We start from the raw sequence: 21217 nt of genomic DNA, 5'->3' as shown, positions 1-21217 counted from the left end.
CCGGGCCCGCGCGCGCCGCCGCCTTCCTGGCCGTGCTGGTGGACAGCGCACCGCGGGCGGCCGAGCGGCGCAGCGTGGTCCGCGGCACGTGGCTGGCGGCGGCGCGGCGCGGCGGCCCGGGCGACGTGTGGGCGCGCTTCGCCGTGGGCACTGACGGCCTGGGCGCCGAGGAGCGGCGCGCCCTGGAGCGCGAGCAGGCACGGCACGGCGACCTGCTGCTGCTGCCCGCGCTGCGCGATGCCTACGAGAACCTTACGGCCAAGGTGCTGGCCATGCTGGCCTGGCTGGACGAGCACGTGGCCTTCGAGTTCGTGCTCAAGGCGGACGACGACTCGTTCGCACGGCTGGACGCGCTGGTGGCCGAGCTGCGTGCCCGCGACCCCGCGCACCGCCGCCGCCTCTACTGGGGCTTTTTCTCGGGCCGCGGGCGCGTCAAGCCCGGGGGCCGCTGGCGCGAGGCCGCCTGGCAGCTGTGCGACTACTACTTGCCCTACGCGCTGGGGGGCGGCTACGTGCTTTCGGCCGACCTGGTGCACTACCTGCGCATCAGCCGCGAGTATCTGCGCGCGTGGCACAGCGAGGACGTGTCGCTGGGCGCCTGGCTCGCACCAGTGGACGTGCAGCGCGAGCACGACCCGCGCTTCGACACCGAGTACAAGTCCCGCGGCTGCAGCAACCAGTACCTGGTGACGCACAAGCAGAGCCTGCAGGACATGCTGGAGAAGCACCAGACGCTGACGCGCGAGGGCCGCCTGTGCAAGCAGGAGGTGCAGCTGCGTCTCTCCTACGTCTACGACTGGTCCGCGCCGCCCTCTCAGTGCTGCCAGAGGAAGGAGGGCATCCCTTGAGCGCAGCCCCCTCACCCGGGGCTCCGAGGGCACCGCAGCTGCTCTGCGCACCGCACGTCGGCGCTGGAGGAGAGGCCAGGACAGACGCCTCGGGAGGTGGCCGCTGCAGTGAGAGTCACTTGGGGGCCTGTGGGGCGCCAGCTGAGGTAGCCTCCTACTGGCGTTCCACTGGCAAAGCCGACAGGTTCCAGGTAGTTATCTGGGATGAATCCAGCCCTGGAAGGGATCTGGTTTGTCCAGTGACTGGTGGAGCTTTTGGGCAGATGCCAAGTGGCAGTGGCCAAATCCTGGGTCCCAGCTCCAGTCTGGGTCCAGAGCTGTGCACCTCAGTGGCCATACATGTGGGCTCACTCAAGAGCATCTTCTTTTGAGCCTGGGAGACCCCTGGGGCTTGCCATGGCAATGCATCATGGCCAGGTAGAAATGTCCTGTCTGGATTTCAGCCTTCGTTTGCCTGTACTGGCAACATGCCCAGCTTTGGGGTGATGGCAGGCAGAGCCTCCCAAGTCTGCAGGGGCTTGCAGCCACCCCGGCCTGTCCACTTGCTGTCCTGTTCCAAGGTGGGGGCAAGGAGCAAGAGGCTGGAGCTCACAGACACTTGTAGAATCGGACCCAAAAGAATCCTGACTTCATCTGGGGTGGGGACTGTGTCACATCCCACGTCTGCCGTGCTGACCGTCCACTTGGGAAGTCTCCCTGCGCCGAGAGCTGTGGCTGCTGTAAACTGACCTGCAGGCCCTGGCGTGCCGCAGGCCATCTGTCTTGCAATCCAACGGCTTTTCTCAAAATTACTGTTCCTTTGTTTAGTTAGGTTCCATTTTTTCGCGTCTCAGGTGGGCGTCATTTGTCATGTGTCAAGTCTAAGACTTAACTGTGTTTTATGTTAACTACTTGTAGGCATTTTGGTCTGTGTGTGGCCCTAGAGTGAATTTGTGGTAAATGTAATTCAGCAGTTGCCTGTGATTTATTTATAATTGTTGTAAATTTGTGGGACTGTGTGAGTCTCAGTAGTTTTTAAATTATTTAAGAGAAGACTTTTCTATCAGAACTTGGAATTTGTGGCTTAATCTGTTTTTACAGCCAGAGTGGTAGACCCGCTGCTGCATGTGTGCTGGAACGTGGGAGGGCTTCAAAACTTCCACTTCTTTCAGTTCACGCCTAAGTCGGTTGCACTGTTTCTCTCTGAAGAGACTTCCCTTTTAAGGCTTCCTCGAGGCGACGCGGGGCAAGTGTTTGTCACACGTGCGCCTGTTACTTTTGACTCTGGGCTCGAGTTCCAGGAATCGGAACCCTTGGAAGTGTTGATGAGGCTTCCCAAATTCTGTCTTAAGAAAACACGCTTTGCTGGCTTGGCGTGTCATTTTGGAGACAGAAAGCACGCGTGTGCACCCCTGACCAATCGCCTCTAACATTCCTCAGAAGGTCAGGGTTTCCTTTCTTCCCTGTTAGACGTGGGGTGAGAGCCACGGTGACTGCAGAGGTAGCAGAAGTGGCTCCAGGACAACCGCGAGCCTCGCAGCCAGCAGTCCGTGTGGAGACCGCACGTCTTTATCTGGGGTCTGACCCGGCTCTTCTTTCTGCGCAACGGGCTGCCCCCCGCGGTCTCCCTAGCCCACTTCAGGGCGGTGTGAGCAGGGACAAAGCTCTGGCTTGTGTTCTCATTGCCATTCTTTTGCGTCTCAGGCTGTGGGCGTTAGAGCAGGTGTCAGCTCAGACACCACAACGAAATCCCACAGGCTGGCAGCTTCTGCAGCCGCCCTGTTTCCCACGGTTCTGGAGGTTGGAAGTGAGCTCGGGGTGGCAGCAGGGGCAGGTTCTGTGAGGTCTCCTGGTGTGTAGACGGCCGCATTTCCCTCTGTGTCCTCGTGGCCCAGAGCTGGCCTAAGTTCAGAGCGAGCTCTGTGGTGTCTTCTTACAAGCACCCTGATCCCATCGCCGGGCCCCACCCTCACCACCTCCTCTAACCCTAATTCCTCCTGAAGGCCTTGCCTCCGAATACTGTCACACTGGGGGTCAGGGCTTCAGTCTGAATTTGGGGGACACAGTCGGTCCGCAGCACCAGGTTTGGGTTATTCTTGTTTGAAGACTGGAACTTGGGGTCTCAGCCTGGAAAGAAGGGGCTGGTCTTGTGGTGGGTAGCCTAAATGCAATTGTACCACCTTTGGAAGGTGGGAGCTGGTCCAGGGAGGTCTGGAGATCTGACACAGCTCTGGTTACAAGGTGAGTGTGAGCTTTCTGACCGCCCTGCCAGGCCTGACTGCCCCTGCGAATGTCTTGTTCACAGGACGTGGATTCATGAGACGACCCCAGTTTGGGGACACCAGGGTGGACCCAGCAGGGCCGTGCCCACCAGTGGGGGGACAGGTTCCCCAGGAATGCTGATTCCTCTTGCCAACCATTTTTGAACTGGGACGTCTCTTCTGAGCCTTGAGATCATCAGATGAGTTGTGTGCACATCTCTGTTTCAGACGAGAAGGTGCTCAGAGAGACCGGGCGACCTGCTGAGTGGCCAGTGGCAGAGCCGGGATTGAAGCCGAGGGCTGGACCCCCAGATCCCTGCCCAGCACCACGTGGGCACACATGCACCCTGTAGACTGTGGGGGGAGCCCAGGACCAGGAGACTGCAGGCCCTGAGAGATGGGGAAGTCGGGCCACCAAACCGGCTTTTATGAGGGAATTTAGGAGACAGAACAACCAACTCTTCTCCAACCGAGTGGTGTCTCCATACATGGCCATCAGACCCCCGAGCGGGGCGCCCGGGCAGGCCTGGGCGTGGGCAGCAGGCCTCATCTGAGAGGTGCACAGCTACCCTGTGCAGGGCCCTCTCCGGGGGCCTTGGTCCTGCCCCTCCCCCACCACGGCCTCGTGGAGAGAGAAGGCAGGCTGTTGGAGAACCAGGATGATGTGCCAGCCGCCTGCCTCGGCCCTGGAAACAGCCCCTTCGTTTTCCAACAACTGGAGGAGACTGAGGCACAAGAGACGGTGCCCTGGCCAAGGTCCCAGAGCTAGAAAACGAGGAACTTCAAAAACACCCTCAGCAGCCAGGATGAATCTCCAGAGAATGATGCTGAGCAAGAAAAGCCAGTCCCAAAATATTACATGCTGCTTCCGTTTCTGTGACGTCCTTGGACGACAGAGTTGTAGAGACAGAGGACAGATGAGTGCTGCTGGTCCAGGAGGAGCGGGAAGGGAAGTGAGGTGGGTACTCAAGTGGGTGGGAACTCAGGATCTTGCCTGAAGCCTGAATGTTGGTTTCCCGGTGGTGATGTCATCCTACAGTTTTTCGAGACTCTACCATTGGGGGAGCCTGGGAGAGGGGTACACAATTTCCCTGTACTGTTTCTCACAACCGCATGTGAATTTACAGTTATCTCAGAAAGTTCAATTTAAAAGTATATATCACGTCACTAATTCTAATAAAATAGGAACCTGGGACCCAGGATGGCCCAGCACCAGGAGGGGGAATGTTCACCACACACGTGTGCCGAGGGCAGGGTGCATGGCTCCTGCGGGGGGCCAGTGCTGCACCTGCCATTGTCCTGTCGTCCCCCACCCCCACCCCAGGTCTGAGCCAAGACCTCCCCACCACCCTCCTGGCCCCCTCCACCCCCAAAGCTGGGGTCCGCTTGGTGTGGCAGAGTTGGCAAGACCCAAGAAGGACCAGGGACAAGCTAGGGGCTGGGGAGAACCTGCGGGCCACAGTTTGGGGGTTTGCCAGGACATGCACCTGCTGGAGACCATGGGACAGAAGGGAGTGAGACCTCACTGCCTCAAGTGAGCCTGGAGGAGGCGTGCCCCACCCTCACACGCTGGGGGCTTCCAGGCCTTTCCAGGCCCTGTAGCACAGGCTGGTGTGCAGCTCAGAACTGGGGAGGAGCCAGCCCACTGGCTGCCCCTCTTGTCCCTGTACACAAGGGGCCAGCCCCTGATCCCCCTCAAACAGGGGGTAGGGTTTTCGCTCCTCTGCCTCCCAATGTTGCTGTGTATACTAGGTTTAGCCAGTAAGTTCTGACCTTGGGAAGGTCCTCTGGCCTCTGGGCTTCCGTGTGCACATGATAAAAATAGAAACGTTCAGATTCAAAGACCCCTCCAGTTTCAATGGCTGGGGGGGTCTGTTTCTCTGAGCACTGAGCTGTGGCCATAGCACCCTGCTGCATCCATGGAGGGAGAGAGAAGGCCATCAAGAGGCCCCCAAGTTGGTGACATCGTCAGGGTGGGGCAGTGGATCTGCCTCTGCCCCCGCTTCCCCACCCCCAACCAAGCCATGGAGCAATGAGCTGCAGGGGACCCAGGACCAGCCCAGCCTGGCGCTGAGAGCAGGAGGGGTGAGCAGGGCACCCAGCAGCCTGAGCCATCACACCTGTGCTCACAGCCCTTCTCAGGCCTGCTGCCTGTCCCCCAATCACCTCCCCACCCTCAGGCCCCGCTCCCCTGCTCCTGGCTGCAGCCTCCTTTGCCCTCCACATCAGGCTCACTTGCTGGCCATCTGGCACGTGTCCCCTGCCTCGGGCCTCCACTGTCCCTTTATTCACTTGAAGTCACCTTCTTGGGGCGGCCCATCCACATCACCTGCTGACTGCTGCCTCGTGGTCTCTCGCTGTCCCTGCCTTTCACCTGTGTACCTGGCTGTCCCCAGGCCTGTGCCACACCCTTGCCCTCCCTGCCCAGCGCACGGCCCAGGAGTCAGATCAGCCCAGGAGCCAGGAGCCTCTCACCTGTCCGCCTGCTGGGCCCATCCTCTGGGGAGACATGAGCCGGGAGGCAGGGCTGCCAGGCCCTGAAGCTGTGGCTCAGGCTCGGGGCCAACCTTGGGTCCCTCCAGACGGGCCTGGGTGGCTGCCCCGGTCTCCTCGGTTGCAGCCACTGGATGCAAAGTGCTGCTTGTGTCTGGGTCCTCCTGGGACCTGTCCACCATCCCCCAGAACTTTGTCAAGGTCTCCCTCCGCCCACCCACCTGGTGGGGGCCGTGCTGTGGTCACAATCTGAGGGCCCTGCTGTGAGTTGAACTGTGCCCCCAAAAAGATGTGCTGAAGTCCTCATCCCCAGGACACGTGCATGTGGCCTTAGTAGGAAACAGGATCCCCACAGACGTCCTTGAGGCAAGATGAGTCGTTTGAATGGGCCATACTCCAACGTTACTGCTGTCCTTCTAAGAAGAGGGGACAGGGACCCACAGAGGAGAAGGCCACGTGGCGACGGAAGCAGAGGTTGGAGTGACATGGCCGCCAGGCAAGAGACGTATGGCTGCCCCCGGAGGCTGGGAAGGGACAGGAGGGCTCACCCAGGTCTCAGCAGCACAACCCTGCCCAGCCCTCCATCTCAGCTCCTGGCCTCCGGAACTGTGAGGGTAAACTTGTTGCCTTGAACCCCCGTTTATTGCTCTTTGCTCCCGCAGCCTGAGGAGTCTTGCACAGCTCCCAGTGCCCACCTTCACTCGGCTCCTCCCAGCTCTGGGGGTACTCGCTGTGCATCACAGGCCCCTCAGCCACTGGCTGCACCCAACCTTCTTCTCTGCCTCCCAAGGCTGAGCACAGACCCTGCTGTCCCAGGCAGGCCACGCATCCAGGCGTTTCCACAGCCCACGGTGCTGCCCAGCCCCCACCCTCCTTCTATCATCAGGCCTGGCTCACATCCCCGCTGTCTGGGTCACCATCTCTCCCTGGCTCCGTCTCAGTCTAGAATCCACAGGGTCTGACCAGGGCGGCCAGCACTCCTCCCTCGGGCCCCACCTGCCCCAGGCACTCTGTCCACACGGTAAGGCCACTGACTTTCGCCGTCTGGGGCCCCAGGGAGCACATGACAGCTGGCCACAAACAGACCTAAGGCAGGCCAGGTGCCCAGGGCCTCCAGAAGAACCATGGAGAGCCTGCCTGGGGCGCGGGCAGCCCAGTGAAGAGAGTGACCTCAAATTTGTTCCTTGATGCCTGCACCCTGTTCCAGGGGCTTGTGTTGATTTTCTTCCTAATAAGCATGCTCTGGGTTGAGCTGACATCTCTCTCACGTTGAGTCCAGGGAGCGGGTGAAAGGGCCCCCGTGTCTGTCCTGACACCACTGCTGCCCATCTGTCCATCCCCCCAGTCCTGGCCTCGGAGCAAACATGGGGCTCCCATGGGGTCGCAGTCCAACCTCTGTGGGGCTGCTTGTTCTGAGACCCCGTGGTCTCCCTGGAGGTCCCCTCCCAGCCCCACCCAGAGGACCCTCCCCAAAGCCTTGTCACCTTCACCTGTCGTCTGGCCTCTGTGGGCACCCACCCCCCTTTCTTCAGGGCCAGGGTGGGCTCACTGCCAGCTTGGGGACCCCTCATGCCTCCCCTTCCGTCTGCTCCTGTAGAAATGCGCATCTTCTCTCCACTGCCCCCCAGCTTCCCCCCAGCTCCTCCCTCTTCTCCCTCCACCCCCCACAACTGTCTTTCTTGGGCACTCAGCCCCCATCCCAGCTCTTCCCGACCCCACCCGTTTGTGGATGGTGCTGCTGGCTCCCCACCCCCCCCACCCCCCCCCTCCCGCCCCCCAACCCCCCTGCAGAAGTCCCCCCCCCCCCCCCCCCCCCGGCCCCCCCACCCCCCAGGTCCCCCCCCCCCCCCACCACCACCACCTTACTGCGTTGACCACTTCAGAGATCACCCAAAGCAAACTGAACAACCCATCACACCCTGCATCCTGGGGCTGCACGTGCCCCTGCCCCCAGCATGCCCCAGGACCCTCTTCTGCTGGTGTCTTTGAAAGCCCATCCCGCCCCTTCCTCCCAAGGACACTGAGCCTCCCCCACCTGAGGTCTGTTTGGAGGTGGCACGTAGTTAAGTGGCCCAAGGAGGGCTGGCAGGGGGAAGAGAGTGGGAGCTGAGAGAGGAGAGGGCCCGGGGTTGGTGGGGGAGACACCCAGGCCCACCCGAGTGGGCCTCTGCTGTCTGCCTCCTGGCCAGCCTCAGGCCTCCACTCTGGCCTCAGCACCCAGCAAGACCTACAACACAGCCTCAGTGGGTGACCCATGGACTGCAGCTCAAGCACCTCACTCTGACCAGCGCCTTGGTCTGCAGGAGTCACAGAGAAGGCCGATGACCGAGGTGGGCAAAGCCAGGGGGTTCTCCATCGATGCAGCAGGGACCCTCTTCGCGCCTGGCTGTCTCCTGGACCCACAAGGGCCCCGGGAACGGGACATGGGAAATGAGGGAAATCAGGGAAGATTAGCAGTTCCTGTGAGGCTGGGGCAGCACCCCAGGAACCCTCAGCCCTGGGCCAGGAGGACCCGCTCTGGGAGGTCCCAGAGTTGTGTGGCCCTACTCTGGATGCCCACCTCAGTCGCCCAGGTCAGAAGAGTGGGCAGAGGTGTGACCCTGAGTCTGGGCACAAGCAGGTGCCTGGGGTCCTTGCCCAAAGACTGGTGAGGTCCTGGAAGGAGAATTGAGCCTCAGGAGGGGTAAGTCTGCCCAAGCTGCTCCCAGGAGACCCAGCCTTGGCAGAAGCTAAGGGTGGGGGTGAGTGCCTCCCCCTTGACACTGACTTGAGGGCTGCCCTGGGCCATCTTGCAATGAGAGCCCAGGAAGTGATGAGGGTCAAGGGTCTCCATAGAGGGGTCTCCACTTGAGCCTGGAGATGAATGCTACCCCAGAGCACACACCCCCGACCTGGGAAGGGGGGCTCTGGTAGCTGGGTGGGCAACCGGACCTGGAGGCCTGGGCACTGGGGGTAGGGAGGTCAGCAAGGGGCAGCCGCTGGGCTGGCCACTCGGCAGGATGGTCAGGGGCCCTCCCCACACACACCTGAGCCCACTTGCACAGGTAGTGTCCAGAGAGGCCTCCGCCCAGGTGCCCCCATCACCCTGGCCCCAGGTCCCTGCACTTTGTCTGCACGTGGCCCCAGGGCCCTGGCTGCCGGCCAGCCTGGCCCCGCAGGCAGGGCTCGGCTAGTTGTGGCACTGGGTGGTGCTGGAGGCTGGGGAGAAGCCAGGGCTGCAGAGTGTGGCTGTGGGAGCCCAGACAGTGGTCGGCTCCATCCTCCAGAGTAAACACTGAGCCTCCATGGCCGGGCCAGCGGGACAGGAGCCCAGGGAGGCCCTTGTCCAGCTCCCGCCTTCTGCTGACCCAGGGCCTGACCCAGCCTGGTGACCCGAGGAGAAGGAAACCAGCCCGCCCCTCCATCTGGTGGCGTCTGAGGGTCTCAGCAGCCCCGAGGGGCCCCTGCCCCCTGCCACAGACGCCCACCTCACCCCGCACAGGGAGTGACCGGTGGGTGGCCAGAGCCAGGCTCAAATGTCCAGCCCTCCGACCAAGTCCCCAGACAGGCCCCCACCCTGCTCTCTGGCCCCCGAAGAGCCACCAGGCAGCCTCCACAGCGGTTGCCGGGAAGTGCCTCCTCCAGTCTGGCCTGGGTGCAGCCTGCCATGAGGGCCTCCCACAGAGCCTGGTATGGGCACTGCTGCAGCGGGGTGGCTGCGGGGCTGCAGCAGGGGGCTGGGTTCCAGCCAGGAGGTGGGCCGGGGACTGCAGGGGGGCTGAGGGGCTGCTTCTCAAGAGTTCACTTCAGCGGTGGAGTCTGACTTGGCTCTGCGACGCCCCTTCCTGTTTACTCCTGTTCTCGCGGCCACTCCCGCACACACCCAGGTTCCAACAGAGTAGCCTGGAGGGACCGCGGGCACAGGTGGGGGTGCCTCCTGCCCTCGCCACCGCCCTGGGTGTGTGTGACACACCGGCTGTTGCAAAACTGATGTTATCACAGCAGAGGAACCCATGAGTCACTGCCCCAGAGCAGGGAGCTGCACCCCAAACCCTCCTGAACAAAGGCCCTTTGTCCCCGAGCCCCACTCTGGCATCAGACATGCAGGCGGGCAGACATGCCGATGGCAGCACAGGCACAGGCACAGGTCAGGGGTGTGTTCCTGACTCCCAGCCCGCCTCAACCCGGCTCCAGGGGCCAGCTTCGGGAGACCCCAGGCTGCTGGAGGCCTCAGTTCCTGGGTCAGCTCAGGTGCCCGGAGCTGGAGATCCAGCACCTCATTGACCCTGCGGCAGGGCCCTGAGGTCATGCAGAGCTCGGAGCAGCCTGAACTCAGCCCAGAGGGCACACTGGCCAAGCCCGGTCAGTGAGCAAAGGCCCCAGGACGCAGCACCCCCGTGCCCCTAGCTCCAGTCTTGTGAGGACCTCCTGGCCACAGCCTGGGCCTAGGTGAGCGCTCTGTGCACAGGTTAGAGGCCTCAGACGAGACAAGGCTCCCTTCTGTCCCCCAGGCAGCTTTGGCCCCAGGACAGGGGCTGGGACCCCTCTCCTTTGCCCCATCATGCAGAGTCAACGGCTGTCAGAGTCCAGCTCAAGGCCGCAGGCAGCAGCACTTCCCCACCCCGAGGTCCAGCAGTTTTGTGGCCACCAGCCCAACCGTCCAGCATAACAGGCTCCCTGGTTGGACCAACACCAGCGGGTCTCCCTCACGCCAAGGACCCTGACCACGGCTGCTCTTAAGCTCGGCAACTGGCCAGCCGGTGACTCCAGCCACCTGCCCTGTGTTTTGCTCCTGAGGGCCCCAGTGATTCCAGCTCAGCAAAGAAACCCCTGGTCTCAGAGCAGAGACAGAGGGGACACACGTCACACACATGCCAGGAGCACGCATGCAGCTGGCCACACCAGAGTCAGACACACCATCAGCCACCCGAGGACATGCAGAGTCAGCATGGGGTCAGCACAGGGTGCCCAGGTACATGCAGACTGAGAGAGGAGCGCAGACACTTCCCCCCGAGGCTTCCCAGGCCCCCAGGCCACTCTGGTCCTTGGCCGAGGTCACAGGAGTCAGGACATCTGGTCCGGGTGTGAGAACCTCCCAGGTGGGCAGGGAGGGGCCCAGCTGGGGACAGGCAGACCATGGGGCCCTTAGGGTAGACCCCCTCTCAGTCCAGGCCCAACCTGAGGGGGGCGAACTCAGACCCAAAGGCCCTGCCACCAAGGGCCAGTCTGTCTCAGCCACACCCCAAGGTGCACACACCGCCACATACCCCAGGCCCAGGCCAAGCGGGCGGCCCTCCTCTGCAAGCCTCGCCCCTACCCTGTCCCATCTCACAGCCCCCAGAGGGGACCACGGTGAGCAGAGCCAGGTGGCCCCCAGCTGCTGAGCTGGTGGCTTCTCCCACCCGGGGAGGACTCCCCAGCCGGACGCCCACACCCTGTCTGCACTCTAACTGGACACACGCCAAGGCCGCTGGGGGAGCAGCCTCTGACCCAACGCGGAGACACGCCACCCTCAGCGCCCCAAGGCAGGCCTTGGGTCCTGGAGGGGCCGGTCAGGTGCAGCCAGGCTGCGGCCCCAAGGCCAGGGCTTGGGAAGCACGGGGCAGGGGGTGCAGGAGGAATATATCGTGTCCCAGGAGCCCCCAGAACAGCAGGTCCCCCAGCCCCAGCTAGCAGGCGGCAGAGTCAGATGGAGGTTCTGGGAAGTGAGCCCTAGCCGGGGTCACCAAGGTCAGCCCGGCACCTCCTGCTGCTACAGGGCAGGGCTCAAGGTCAGGGGTCAACCCAAGGCTGTCCAGGCCCGTGCTGGCCATTCTGGCTCTGGCCCTAGCCAGACGCTTGGACCACCCCAAAGCCCAGTTCCAGAACCAGAGAGGCCAGGCAAGGAAAAGAGCCCCACCTCCCAGGCTCTGCCACCCCAGGGACCCCAGGAAGCCCCTGCTCTGAACAGCAGTCCCGCCTGGTGTGCAGCCCACCGCAGGACACCCTACTCAGGCTGAGTGGGTGTGACCACAGGGCCAGGGCCGCTTGGGGGCTCCAGATGCCTCCCAAGGCCCTGGGGTTCTTTATAAACACCACGGTTTGGGTCAGGCTCCAGAGCATGGTGGGACTGAGGGAGATGCAGCTGGGTCCAGGGTGGGGCCTTTGGGGCCTCATTTGCACTAGCCCCTTGGCAACACTGAGGGGCCAGCCTGTGTCCTTGAGAGCCAGTCTGGGCCTGGGGCCTAAACCCTGGGCCACCCAAGCTCATGCCCTTGGACCCTCCTACAGCAGCCTCCGCCGCCGACAGGCTCCCCCCCACTCCTTTCTCCTGCACCCCCAGCCCTGGGGGCTCAGCTGGAGACAGCACATTCCAGGGTAATTCCAGCTAAGTGGCTAATGACCTACGATTAGGGGGCAGAAATGAAGGAATACAAGACAGACCAGGAGGCAGGTGGAGTCGGGCGCCGGGATGCAGGCCCTCCCCAGCCCTGGCCACTTGCCCACCTGCCCACCGTGAGCCCCACGGGCTGGCCCAGCTCCTTCCTCTCCTCATCTCTCATCTCCTCATCTCCTCGTCTCCCATCTGTCGCTCCCTGAGGGGCCCTGGGCCCTGACCTCTGGGTCTGGGTCTCCACCTCTGTCATCACAGCCCCTTCACCAGCTCTGGATGAGCAGGTGGGACCCGCCCCTCCTGGGCCAGGCGGGGTTGGGGAGACTGACTGGTGTCAGGACTGTCAGGAAGGCCCCGGGATGCAGTGGGGCCCCAGGCACTGCAGAGAGGGTCTGGCTGGGTGCTGACCATCATCCCTCAGCATCCTTACCAACTGTGCCTTGGGCAGCCTACAGCCAAACTAAGCTGGAACTCTGGACCGGGGCCCCAGGGGGCCCCACACTGGACCTCTGCAATGGAAGCGGGGCCAGTGACGCCTTCCCAAGCCTCCACCTCTTCTGCTTGCCCCTCCTTTCCCAGCCTTCTCGGGGACCCCAGTGCAGCACCCACGCCCCACCCTCACAGGCTGCCTGAACAGCCCCCGGACCTGGCCGGCGCCTTTAGCCACTGGGAAGCACAGACCTCCCCCAGCCCCTGACGCCACTCTGGGGGGACCAGCGAGAGAGGTGGGGACAGGTCAGCGGCGGCCACGCCCACCACATGGACCGGCGCCCACCCGGCACCAGCGCTCTCCTGCCTCATTACCCAGCAGCTGCAGGGAGGGTCCACCTATGGCCCCTCAGGCGGGTCAGGGGCCGGGAGAGGGGCCGGGTAATGGCCCTCAGGCGCCAGCCTCCACTTGCCCCACCTCCTACCCCTGCCCCTGAGCCTGCAGGCAGACCCCACCTGCAGGATGAAGGGGACCCTTCCTTGATCAGCCTTGGAAACAGGATCTCGGGGCCCTGCTGCTGCAGAGCCAGGTCCCACCCCACCCCCCGCGTCTGCGGAGGGGTCAGGGGCCGGGGCTCTGGCTGGGGCCGCCTGCCGAGGACCCGGGTGCCAACCAGCGATGGTATCTCAGCAGCTCTGCAGAGGCCCAGACAGCCTAAGAACAATTTACATTCTTTGGTCTGGTTTCCTGGAGCCAAAATGGGGGCAGGGAAGGGGGCCCCAAATCCGCAGGACCTGCAGGCACAGCCTTGGCCGCCCTTCTGGGGCAGTTCTGACCCCGTCTTCGGGGTGAGGAGTTTACCCGCCTGATGGGGCAGCTGCCAAGGGGAAGGAGGTGAGAGCAAGGTGCCTGCCAGCCTGGGCCTGGACAACCTTCCCCCAGCCCCACAGGCACGTGTGCCTCGGCACTCCTGGGAGGCCGGGATGCCCTCCGGTTCCCACACACTGCTGGCAGCCTGCACGTGTGTGCAGTCCTGTGCGTGGCTTGCCCACGTCTGCTCCACATGCCTGCCCCACAGGCAAGGCCCTCCCGAGGGCCCACCACCATGTCCTCTGCACCCTAGACGTGCACAGCACATGGCATCTGGCCACAGTCCGCTCACCAATCTCTGGGGCTTCTAGCTCCCCAGGCTGCACAGATCTGGGCCCCTGGCCCCGTGGGTGTCCAGGCTGCTGCCCTCCAAACCTGGACAGGCCCCAGGTGAGCAGAGGGGCAGCCCCAGGCTGTGGGCAGGGCTGAGCAGGGACCTGGATGGACATCTGTCCTTGTATTCAGCCGGCACAGGGGCTGAAGGGGCTGCACCCATGCTGCCAGGACGCTTGGCCAGGACATCCATGTCCAAAACAAAGCCCACTCACCTGACCCCCCCAACCCCAGCAGCCTGAAAAGCGAGTCCTAAGGCCACATGTCCCTCCACAGCTGCACTTCCGGCCCCTGCCCTCAACTCCACCTCCACGAAGATGATGCAATGACCAGGCAACAGGGAGGGCTGGGGGCTCTTTATTGCTGTGACCACAGATAACAAAGGTCGGGGCGGAGTGGGGGCCGGGCAGCCCCTCCACAGCCTCACAGAGTCCTCTTCACAGCAGCTCCTCTCAGCTCTGGCTGGTGCCCTCACATGCCCAGGAGCAGGCCAGAGAAGCTGGAGCTGCTCTGGACGGTGAGGGCCGCCCCGGAGCCATTGTCCACGAAGACGGAGGTGTACTGTCCAGCCTGCAGACACTCACAGTGAATGTCACCCCCCACAGGCCTGCCCAAGGGGAGCTCATGGAGCGATGGTGCCCCAGCCCCATCAGGCGGCACCTGCCCCAGGCCATGCAGGGCCCAGGGGTCCTGAGTGGCCACATAGCTGACGTCCGTCCACTTGACGGGCTGGGCAGCATCCAGGTGGAGGCTTGGAGGCCCAGGACCCCTCCTGCCCTGCCACCCCTCCTGCCTCACCTGCAGCTCCAGCAGCCCCTGCACGTGCACCGTGAAGACCCTGCCATTGCTCTCTAGGCCTGAGATGGCCTCCAGGGACCTGGACACGGCACCGCAGGGCAAGGGTGAGGGCACAGCTGGCCTGTGGGCAGGACCCCGGTGCCCAGAGACCCCATGACCCACCCCAGTGCCCACTGCAGGCCTCTGTGCATGGGGCAGCCCCTCCCCTCTCCATGGGCAGGATGGTCCATGCTCAGGCACCCACCCTTGCCCCCTCAAGATGCCTCCTGTGACCCTCCGGTGCCAGGGTGGCCCAGGAGAGCCCACTCACGCGTGGCGATGGCACAGGGACTCGATGCAGATGAGTGCCCGCACTGTGTCCCGGGCCCGCAGCTGACCCCTGCCCTGCAGCTCCCTGTGGTCTGCAGAGACACACCAGGTCTGCAGCAGCCCTTGGGGAGGATGGGGCAGAGAGGGGCAGAGGCAGGGGCTGGGGGCTTCAGGCCCAGGAGTGGCTGTGGGCTGAGGAGGGTGGCGTGAGGCCCTGTCCAGGTCCCCAGTGGGAGCCAGGGTTGGAGCAGGGGGCACCTCTACAGCAGGACCCAGGCCCAGGGCCTGCAAGGTTGGGTGCCTACCTAGGAGAGCGAGCTCCCACCCCACCACACACACCCTGGCCCAGCCCCACTCACCTACATGCAGGCTGGCAGAGAACTGGAAAATGGCGCTCACTGGGGCTGTAAACCGGCCCGAGGCGAGGCTCAGGCCGGACCCCCGCAGGAAGGCGCCCTGGGCTGTAGGCTGGAGGGACAGCAGGTGAACCCCAGGCTCCAGGGCCTCGACCCTCATCTTGCACACCCAGTCTGGGGGAGGAGGCTGCAACCAACAGCCCCCAACCCCAAGTAGGCCCTGGTGGGCAGGACAATGGGATGACCCATGTGTCTGCATCCCTGGACCTCCGGGCACAGGCTTTAGGCCCCAAGGGGTGGGTAAGGCCCCGAGAGCCCCCACAGGGGAGGGTATCCCTGCTTCCTGGCCACTCTGGACACCACCCGAAGCCTTGGCGCACACAAGACCTCCCACCCTGACCCAGGCTGCCCTGGGTCCCACTGCACGTGTGCCACGTGGCCATCCCGTGGTGGCTGTGGGCCCTGCTTTGCATGTGCTGCGTGGTCGTCCCACAGTGGCTGTGGGCCGTGCTCTGCGTGTGCCGCGTGGCCATCCCATGGCGGCTATGGGCCTGCTCACTTGTAGGGGGCCAACCCAGCACCTTGCCCCGCAGCTGGACCCCATTAAGTATGTGAGGACCTGCAGCAGATGCTCCCAAGATGACAGGGCTTGCCAGGCCCCTCAGCAACCTGCCAGGCCCACCCCCCACATCCACTCACAGCCTGGAAGTCATGCAGCTCTACCAGAGTCTTCTTGTCCACCCGCATGGGGCCCTTCAGCCGGCAGTGGAAGCCCTCAGCCACCAGCCGCTCGCCTGTCCCCTCGGGTAGCAACGGGCCCAGAAGCCCCGAGAACCGACGCTCGGTGGCTTCTGTGGGGACACAGGCAGAAGCAGCAGCTTGGGGTCAGTGTGGGGTCACCTCCTGGGCCCAGGTGGGACCCTCTTGAGCCTCCCAGAGGAGCGGGGGGCCGTGAAGGTGCCTCACCTTTCAGCATCTCCTGAAACTCCCTCAGCAGGGCCTCCTGAGTGATTTCCGCACCGGGGGGGCCTGGGGGGCCAGGGGGCCCAGGAGGCCCTGGGGGGCCGGAGAGGCCTCGCTGGAAGGAGGCAGGAGAAAGTAAAGATCCCGGGGGGAGCCACAACCGCCCCTGCCCTGGGCTCAGACCTGGGGGCTCACCAACTTTTTGTTCTGGCCTCGGCATCGTTTCTTTGAGACCCCATCATCCGGCCGCCGGACAAAGTTCAGCCACGTCATGTGGGCATCTGAGAACTCAGGCCCCAAGGCCTCAGGGAGCTGAAGGGCCAAGGGACAGGGCTAGTGGGCTGACCTCCAGGCCCAGTGGGTCCTGCCCAGTTGCCCCTGTGGAGAGCAGGGAGCCTTGGGCAACACTGGGCAGATAAAAGGAAGATGCCAACAGGGCACCGTGGGCCACCACCGGAGGATTCAAACCAAGATGACAGGTGGCCCAGGGCTTGGGCCCTCGTGGGCTCTGGTTCTGTGTCATCGCAACCATGTCCCCTTCTGTGGCACCCTGTTCCCACACGGATGGGCACACCTGCATGCACGAGCCAGCCCCACATGTCCAGACAGGGCTTGGCCCTGGCTGAGACTGGCGGTGCGGGGCAGGAGCGTTTCCAGAGTGACACCAGGCGAGGTTGGGGCGGGCACAGGCCCTGCTCTGTGCTGGGAACCAGGTGTGTGCGCTGGCGGCCTCGGCACTCTGGCCAGCCCCGCTCCTCAGGTTCGGACCCAGGCCACAGCAGCCGGCCCACCTTGCTGTTGGAGCAAGGACCGGGAGGGGCAGGGCAGAGCTGCCTCAACTGTGCCCCTCAGCCCTCCAGCCACTCCCTCCTAAGCCCAGGTTCTGTACCAGGCAGGCAGGAGAGGCTGGAACACCCCCAGTTCCAGTCAGAGGAGACATGGTGCTAAGTAAGAGGTGTGGGCCGGGAGGGAGCTGGCCGTCTCTGACGAAGTCTGTGCTGGGCTCAAACAGGAAGCCCATAAAATGGGCAGAGCATAGCAGATGTGGCCTGGCTGGGAGAGAACCACTGTCATGAGGCCAGCAGAGCCCTGGCCGCTCCCAGAGAGCCGTCCCAGGCAGGGCAGGCCAAAGGGTCCTGGCCCAGGGTCCACTCCAGTGGTTGGCCCTGAGCCCCAAACACAGCGAGATCTGAGCTCCCGGGGCAGGCACAGCCTCCTGACCAGGGAAGGCCAGGGCTCCTTCCCAGTGGACCAGACAGTCCTCTATCCTGGGGGGGTGGGAGGAGTCAGTCTCCTGATGCCTCGCACATCTGCCATCTACCTGTTCCCCTGGCTGCCAATGACCCTAATCACACTTGAGGAACTCAGGGGTCCTGGAGGCCCAAGTGCATCACTGGCATCTGGGGACAAGGGCTGTGGGAGCAGACAGGTGGAGGATGAGCCCACCCCTGGCAGGAAGAGCAGGGGTCCCAACGTCCGGGGAGGGCCGTCCTGGGGCATGTGTCACACAGCCCCTCCTGGGATGGAGGTCCGCCTGCCTGTCCTCAGACTGCACCCTGCCCTTGCTCTAGAGGGCAGCCCTGGGCAGGGGGGCCGGGCAGGGCAGGGAACAACCACCAAGGACCCCTCCCCGGGTAAATGGCTGGGATTGGTCAAGACCCTCTCGGCTGGCCCCGGAACCCGCAGGCAGCTCACTCTTCTATGGCTGGCTGGGACCAAGGACTCCCTCTCCTCAGCCTTCCCCTCTGGAAAACGGGGCCTCAGGCTCCAATGGGGCCGCGTGGGCCGAGAGCAGCCGGGCTGGCCGCCACGGAGACGCCCTTGGGAGGCAGGAGGCCAGGATCAAAGGCGTGAGGGCTGGCAGGGGGCCTGCCCCAGCAACTGCTGCTCCCCTCCTAGTCCTGAGGCCCCTAGGTCAGCAGCTGCAAGAAGCCACCAGGCGTGCACTTCTAGGGTCAGCTCCAAGACCCCTCAGCAGATCCTCAGCCCAAGAGGGTGGAGGCTCAGGGCTGAGGTGGGTGCAGGGGTCTCCTGTCTCAGAGGGAACCCTGGGGGCAGGCTGGGGCTGAAGGGACTCCAAGCACGGGAGCACATCCCGTGCCAGAGACCACAGGAGGTGCTAGCTGCCCACTGAGGGGTCAGGGCAAGGTGCTCCAGGAAGCACAGGGTCCAGTCTACTCATGGAGTTGTGGGGCAGCCAGGGAGCCAGCAGGGGGTCTGCAGGGCAGTGTGAAGCAAGCTGCCCAAGCTTCCTCGACCCCTCCGGAATTAGCAATTACATCGAATGGCTGCAGGTTTTCCGGACACAGTGGGCTTTAAACTAGCCTGGCTGGGGAGCCCCTTCCCTCCCCCAACCCCATCCCAGGTCGAGGGTGGGGGATGGAGGGGATGGGGAGTGCCAAGGCTGCTTCCTACCCAGCTGCTGCTGATGTGCCCCAAGCCTCACCCCACCTAGACACGGCAGGGGACATGGAGAGCACGGCAGGGCAGAGCAGGCAGGGAGAAGGATGGCGACCCGGGAAGCCCACGTGCGCCTGACCCAAACGTACCTTGGGGGAGGCCGGCAGCCCCTCGCTGTTGGACACGGTGGCGTTCGGGGACTCGGTGCGCTGGCCCGGCTGCCGCGGCCTCTTGGACTCCCGTCGAGCCCCGACGCCCCCGAGGAGCACGAGCTGCGGCCAGAGGAGGGCCAGGGCCGCGGCCCAGGCCCAGCGCATGGCGTCCGGCGGCTCCGGACCTAGGCAGCTCAGCGCTGCAAGCAGGGGCACCCAGGCGCGCTCATGGGGGCGGTGGCACAGCCGGCACTCAGGGCCCTTGCGCGGGGACGTGGACTCGGGGGACGCCTGGCCGGTGCATGTCTGCGCAGGCGAGCGGGGCGGCGGCACGACGGGCGGACGGGACACGCTCTGTCCCCGCTGGTTCGCCGGCCTCGGCGCGCAGTGCTCTGGCCGCCCGCGCCGCCGCCAGATAAACCCTCCCCCTCCCCAGAGCCGCGGGCTCCACGGGGGAGGGCTTGCAGGCGGGGGCCGTCGGCCGGGCGCGCAGGCCGTCGGGGACGCGCACGGGGCGGTACCCCACTGACCACGGTTCGCCCGGCTTCTACTGAGGAGCCGGCGCTGTGCTGCCCGAGGGGCTGCGCCTCCCCAGGCCCCCAGGTCCTTGGAAACAGCCCCACCCCCTTCCCTTCCCGGAACCTGGGAACCGCTACGAGGATCCCTCAATCCTTCTCCAGCACTCAGCCCCTCCAGGGTGGTGCCAGGGAGCTCCCAGGGTGAGGGGGGACACTGTCCATCAGGGGCTCACAGCTGCCTCAGCCCCTTCCTAGGACCACCCCACTCAGCTCTCCCAGGTTCTTCTGGCCCTGCCCCAGGGTCCTGCTGGTGCCCACACGTCTGGCAGGACCCAGGAAACAGGACAACTGACCCCCTGGGGCCCCCAGCCTGGGTGACCACAGGTGCTGCTTCTTCACTGGGGTAAGTGTGGCCAGCAGGGGAGGGGCTGGCTGGCCTCTGAGCAAAGGCGTGGCAGGCGGCCAAGGCTGCTCCGGAGTCCTGCCCCCTCCTCTTATTGGGGCATAGGGCCAACCCTCACTGCCTGAGGAGCTGCCCTCCCCAAGTTGGGCCCCTGGGTTCCCACAGTCCTGAGCCAGAAGGGGAAAGGGAGTCCCAGGTCCATCCCCTCAAAGGTCAGCACAAGGGTGAGCCCCCAGGTGGCTGTGCATTGCCAGATGAGCAGGTTCACTCTACAGCCATCGGCCCCAGGAGAGTGAGCACAAGGTTTCCTTCCAGCTGGACCTGAGCAACAGTGGGCAGGTCCCCAAGGAGACTTGGGGTCCTTTCTTAACTACCTCCAGGCTGCAGGCAGCAGGACGGCTGGGGCCAGGTCAAGTTAACAGGCCCTACAGGCATGCTGGGGAACCCCATTGCCAGCCGGCCCCTGGCTGGCGTGGACCAAGGCTGAGGACAGTCAGAACCACTGCTTGCTGTCCAGCCTCAAGGAAAGCGGGGTACACTGGTGCCGGGGGAAGCAAGGAAGAGCCCTCCAGACCCTCCCCAATTCCCAGATGTCCACCAGGAATGATGGAGCCAGCCACGCAGGAGACCTCAGCCCTAGGCCTTGCCCAGAGGCAGCAGCTACAGGCAGAGCCGCCCAAGACAAGCTGGACAGGGAAGATATGAGTGTCCACACAGGACACCCGTCTTCCTCCTAGTTCAGGCAGAGGTCACCTCCAGGGACAACAGCGGCTGTTTCTGCTGAATCCTGGTGGATCTGGTGAAGCCACCTCAGCTCCCTGGTGTGTGATGGTGAGCCAGCTCCCGATGCCTGCATCCCAAGGAGGGCCACGCTGAAGAAGACTCCTTTGTGCCCGGCCCAGCTGAAACCCTAGAAGTGACCTGCACCCAGCAATGAATCAGCAAAGGCAGCCAAGCTGCCAGACCCCTCCTCACAGGCTGGGCACCTGCTTTTGTCACCTGCATCCTGCTGGCCTGATCCTGAAAGCATGCAGCAGAGTGCTGCTGGCAACACGCCCTCTGTGACTGGCTGCTGCACGGACATTGCCAGCTGTGCCAGGCTCCAGTATCGTCCTACAAGGTCAGTGCCGGGGGTGGGCTCCCAGGGTGCAGTGTCCACACGAAAGCTAGGGAGCCAGCACTCTGCTCTCCAGAGCCACTCCCCCACATCCCGGGAGTCCTGGGCCAGCTTCCCTGTGAGCACTGGAGCCACCTGGAAAGCACATCCACATCTTCCTTCCACAGCTCCCCCGAGGGAGGCTCAGCTGCCAGTTCTCACCCCCCACCCACAGTTGGACACTGGACACCCTGACTAGCCAGGGCAGGCCGTCACCCCACTGCCCTTGCAGGGAGAGCTGCTCCAGCCTCTCAGACCCAGACCTCTGGGTGGCGCCTGCTGGTACTGAAGCCTCAGACTTGGGCCTGGGAGACCCTTCCTAAGGGAGAAGTGCTGGAAGTACTTTTCCCAAGACCACGGTCCACACTGCCAAGACCGCTTTACACGTCTGTGGAGTATCAACTGTCAGGGGCCTTTCTCCTTTGATCAAGACGGACTTCACTATGCGGTCCAAGTCACAAAGGGCGCGGGTGTACCAGCTGGGGACACACACGTCCAAGGGTGGTCTAAGAATGCCTGACGGCCCTCCGCTAGGGACTCCACACAAGAATGAGGGCCTGAGATTCCCCCCGAGGGAGAGCAACACAGACGAGGGG

At 64.0% G+C, this 21217-nt stretch overlaps 2 protein-coding genes across 2 annotated transcripts; one reads left to right on the top strand and one right to left on the bottom strand.

Moving 5' to 3' along the window:
* Nucleotides 1-2: 2 nt before the first annotated feature.
* On the top strand, nucleotides 3-1846 carry B3GALT6 (beta-1,3-galactosyltransferase 6; the record flags this gene model as incomplete). Its single annotated transcript, XM_046661791.1, has 1 exon — nucleotides 3-1846. A coding segment is annotated over one exon (846 nt), but the record flags the coding sequence as incomplete, so codon positions are not given.
* A 12061-nt stretch (nucleotides 1847-13907) lies between these two features.
* C1QTNF12 (C1q and TNF related 12) lies at nucleotides 13908-18887 on the bottom strand. Its single transcript, XM_046660204.1, has 8 exons — nucleotides 18542-18887; nucleotides 16188-16304; nucleotides 15996-16107; nucleotides 15729-15880; nucleotides 15033-15141; nucleotides 14675-14765; nucleotides 14365-14443; nucleotides 13908-14136 (listed from the first exon to the last, which is right to left on the bottom strand). Exons 1-8 carry the CDS (start codon nucleotides 18707-18709, stop codon nucleotides 14038-14040), a joined length of 927 nt encoding a protein of 308 aa, XP_046516160.1. The 5' UTR covers nucleotides 18710-18887; the 3' UTR covers nucleotides 13908-14037.
* Between the last annotated feature and the right edge of the window lie 2330 nt (nucleotides 18888-21217).

This window comes from Equus quagga, chromosome 5, assembly GCF_021613505.1.
Source record: "Equus quagga isolate Etosha38 chromosome 5, UCLA_HA_Equagga_1.0, whole genome shotgun sequence".
Lineage (NCBI taxonomy): Eukaryota > Metazoa > Chordata > Mammalia > Perissodactyla > Equidae > Equus > Equus quagga.
The sequence above is the reverse complement of the archived record's forward strand: the minus strand, read 5'-3'. Positions and strand labels throughout refer to the sequence as shown.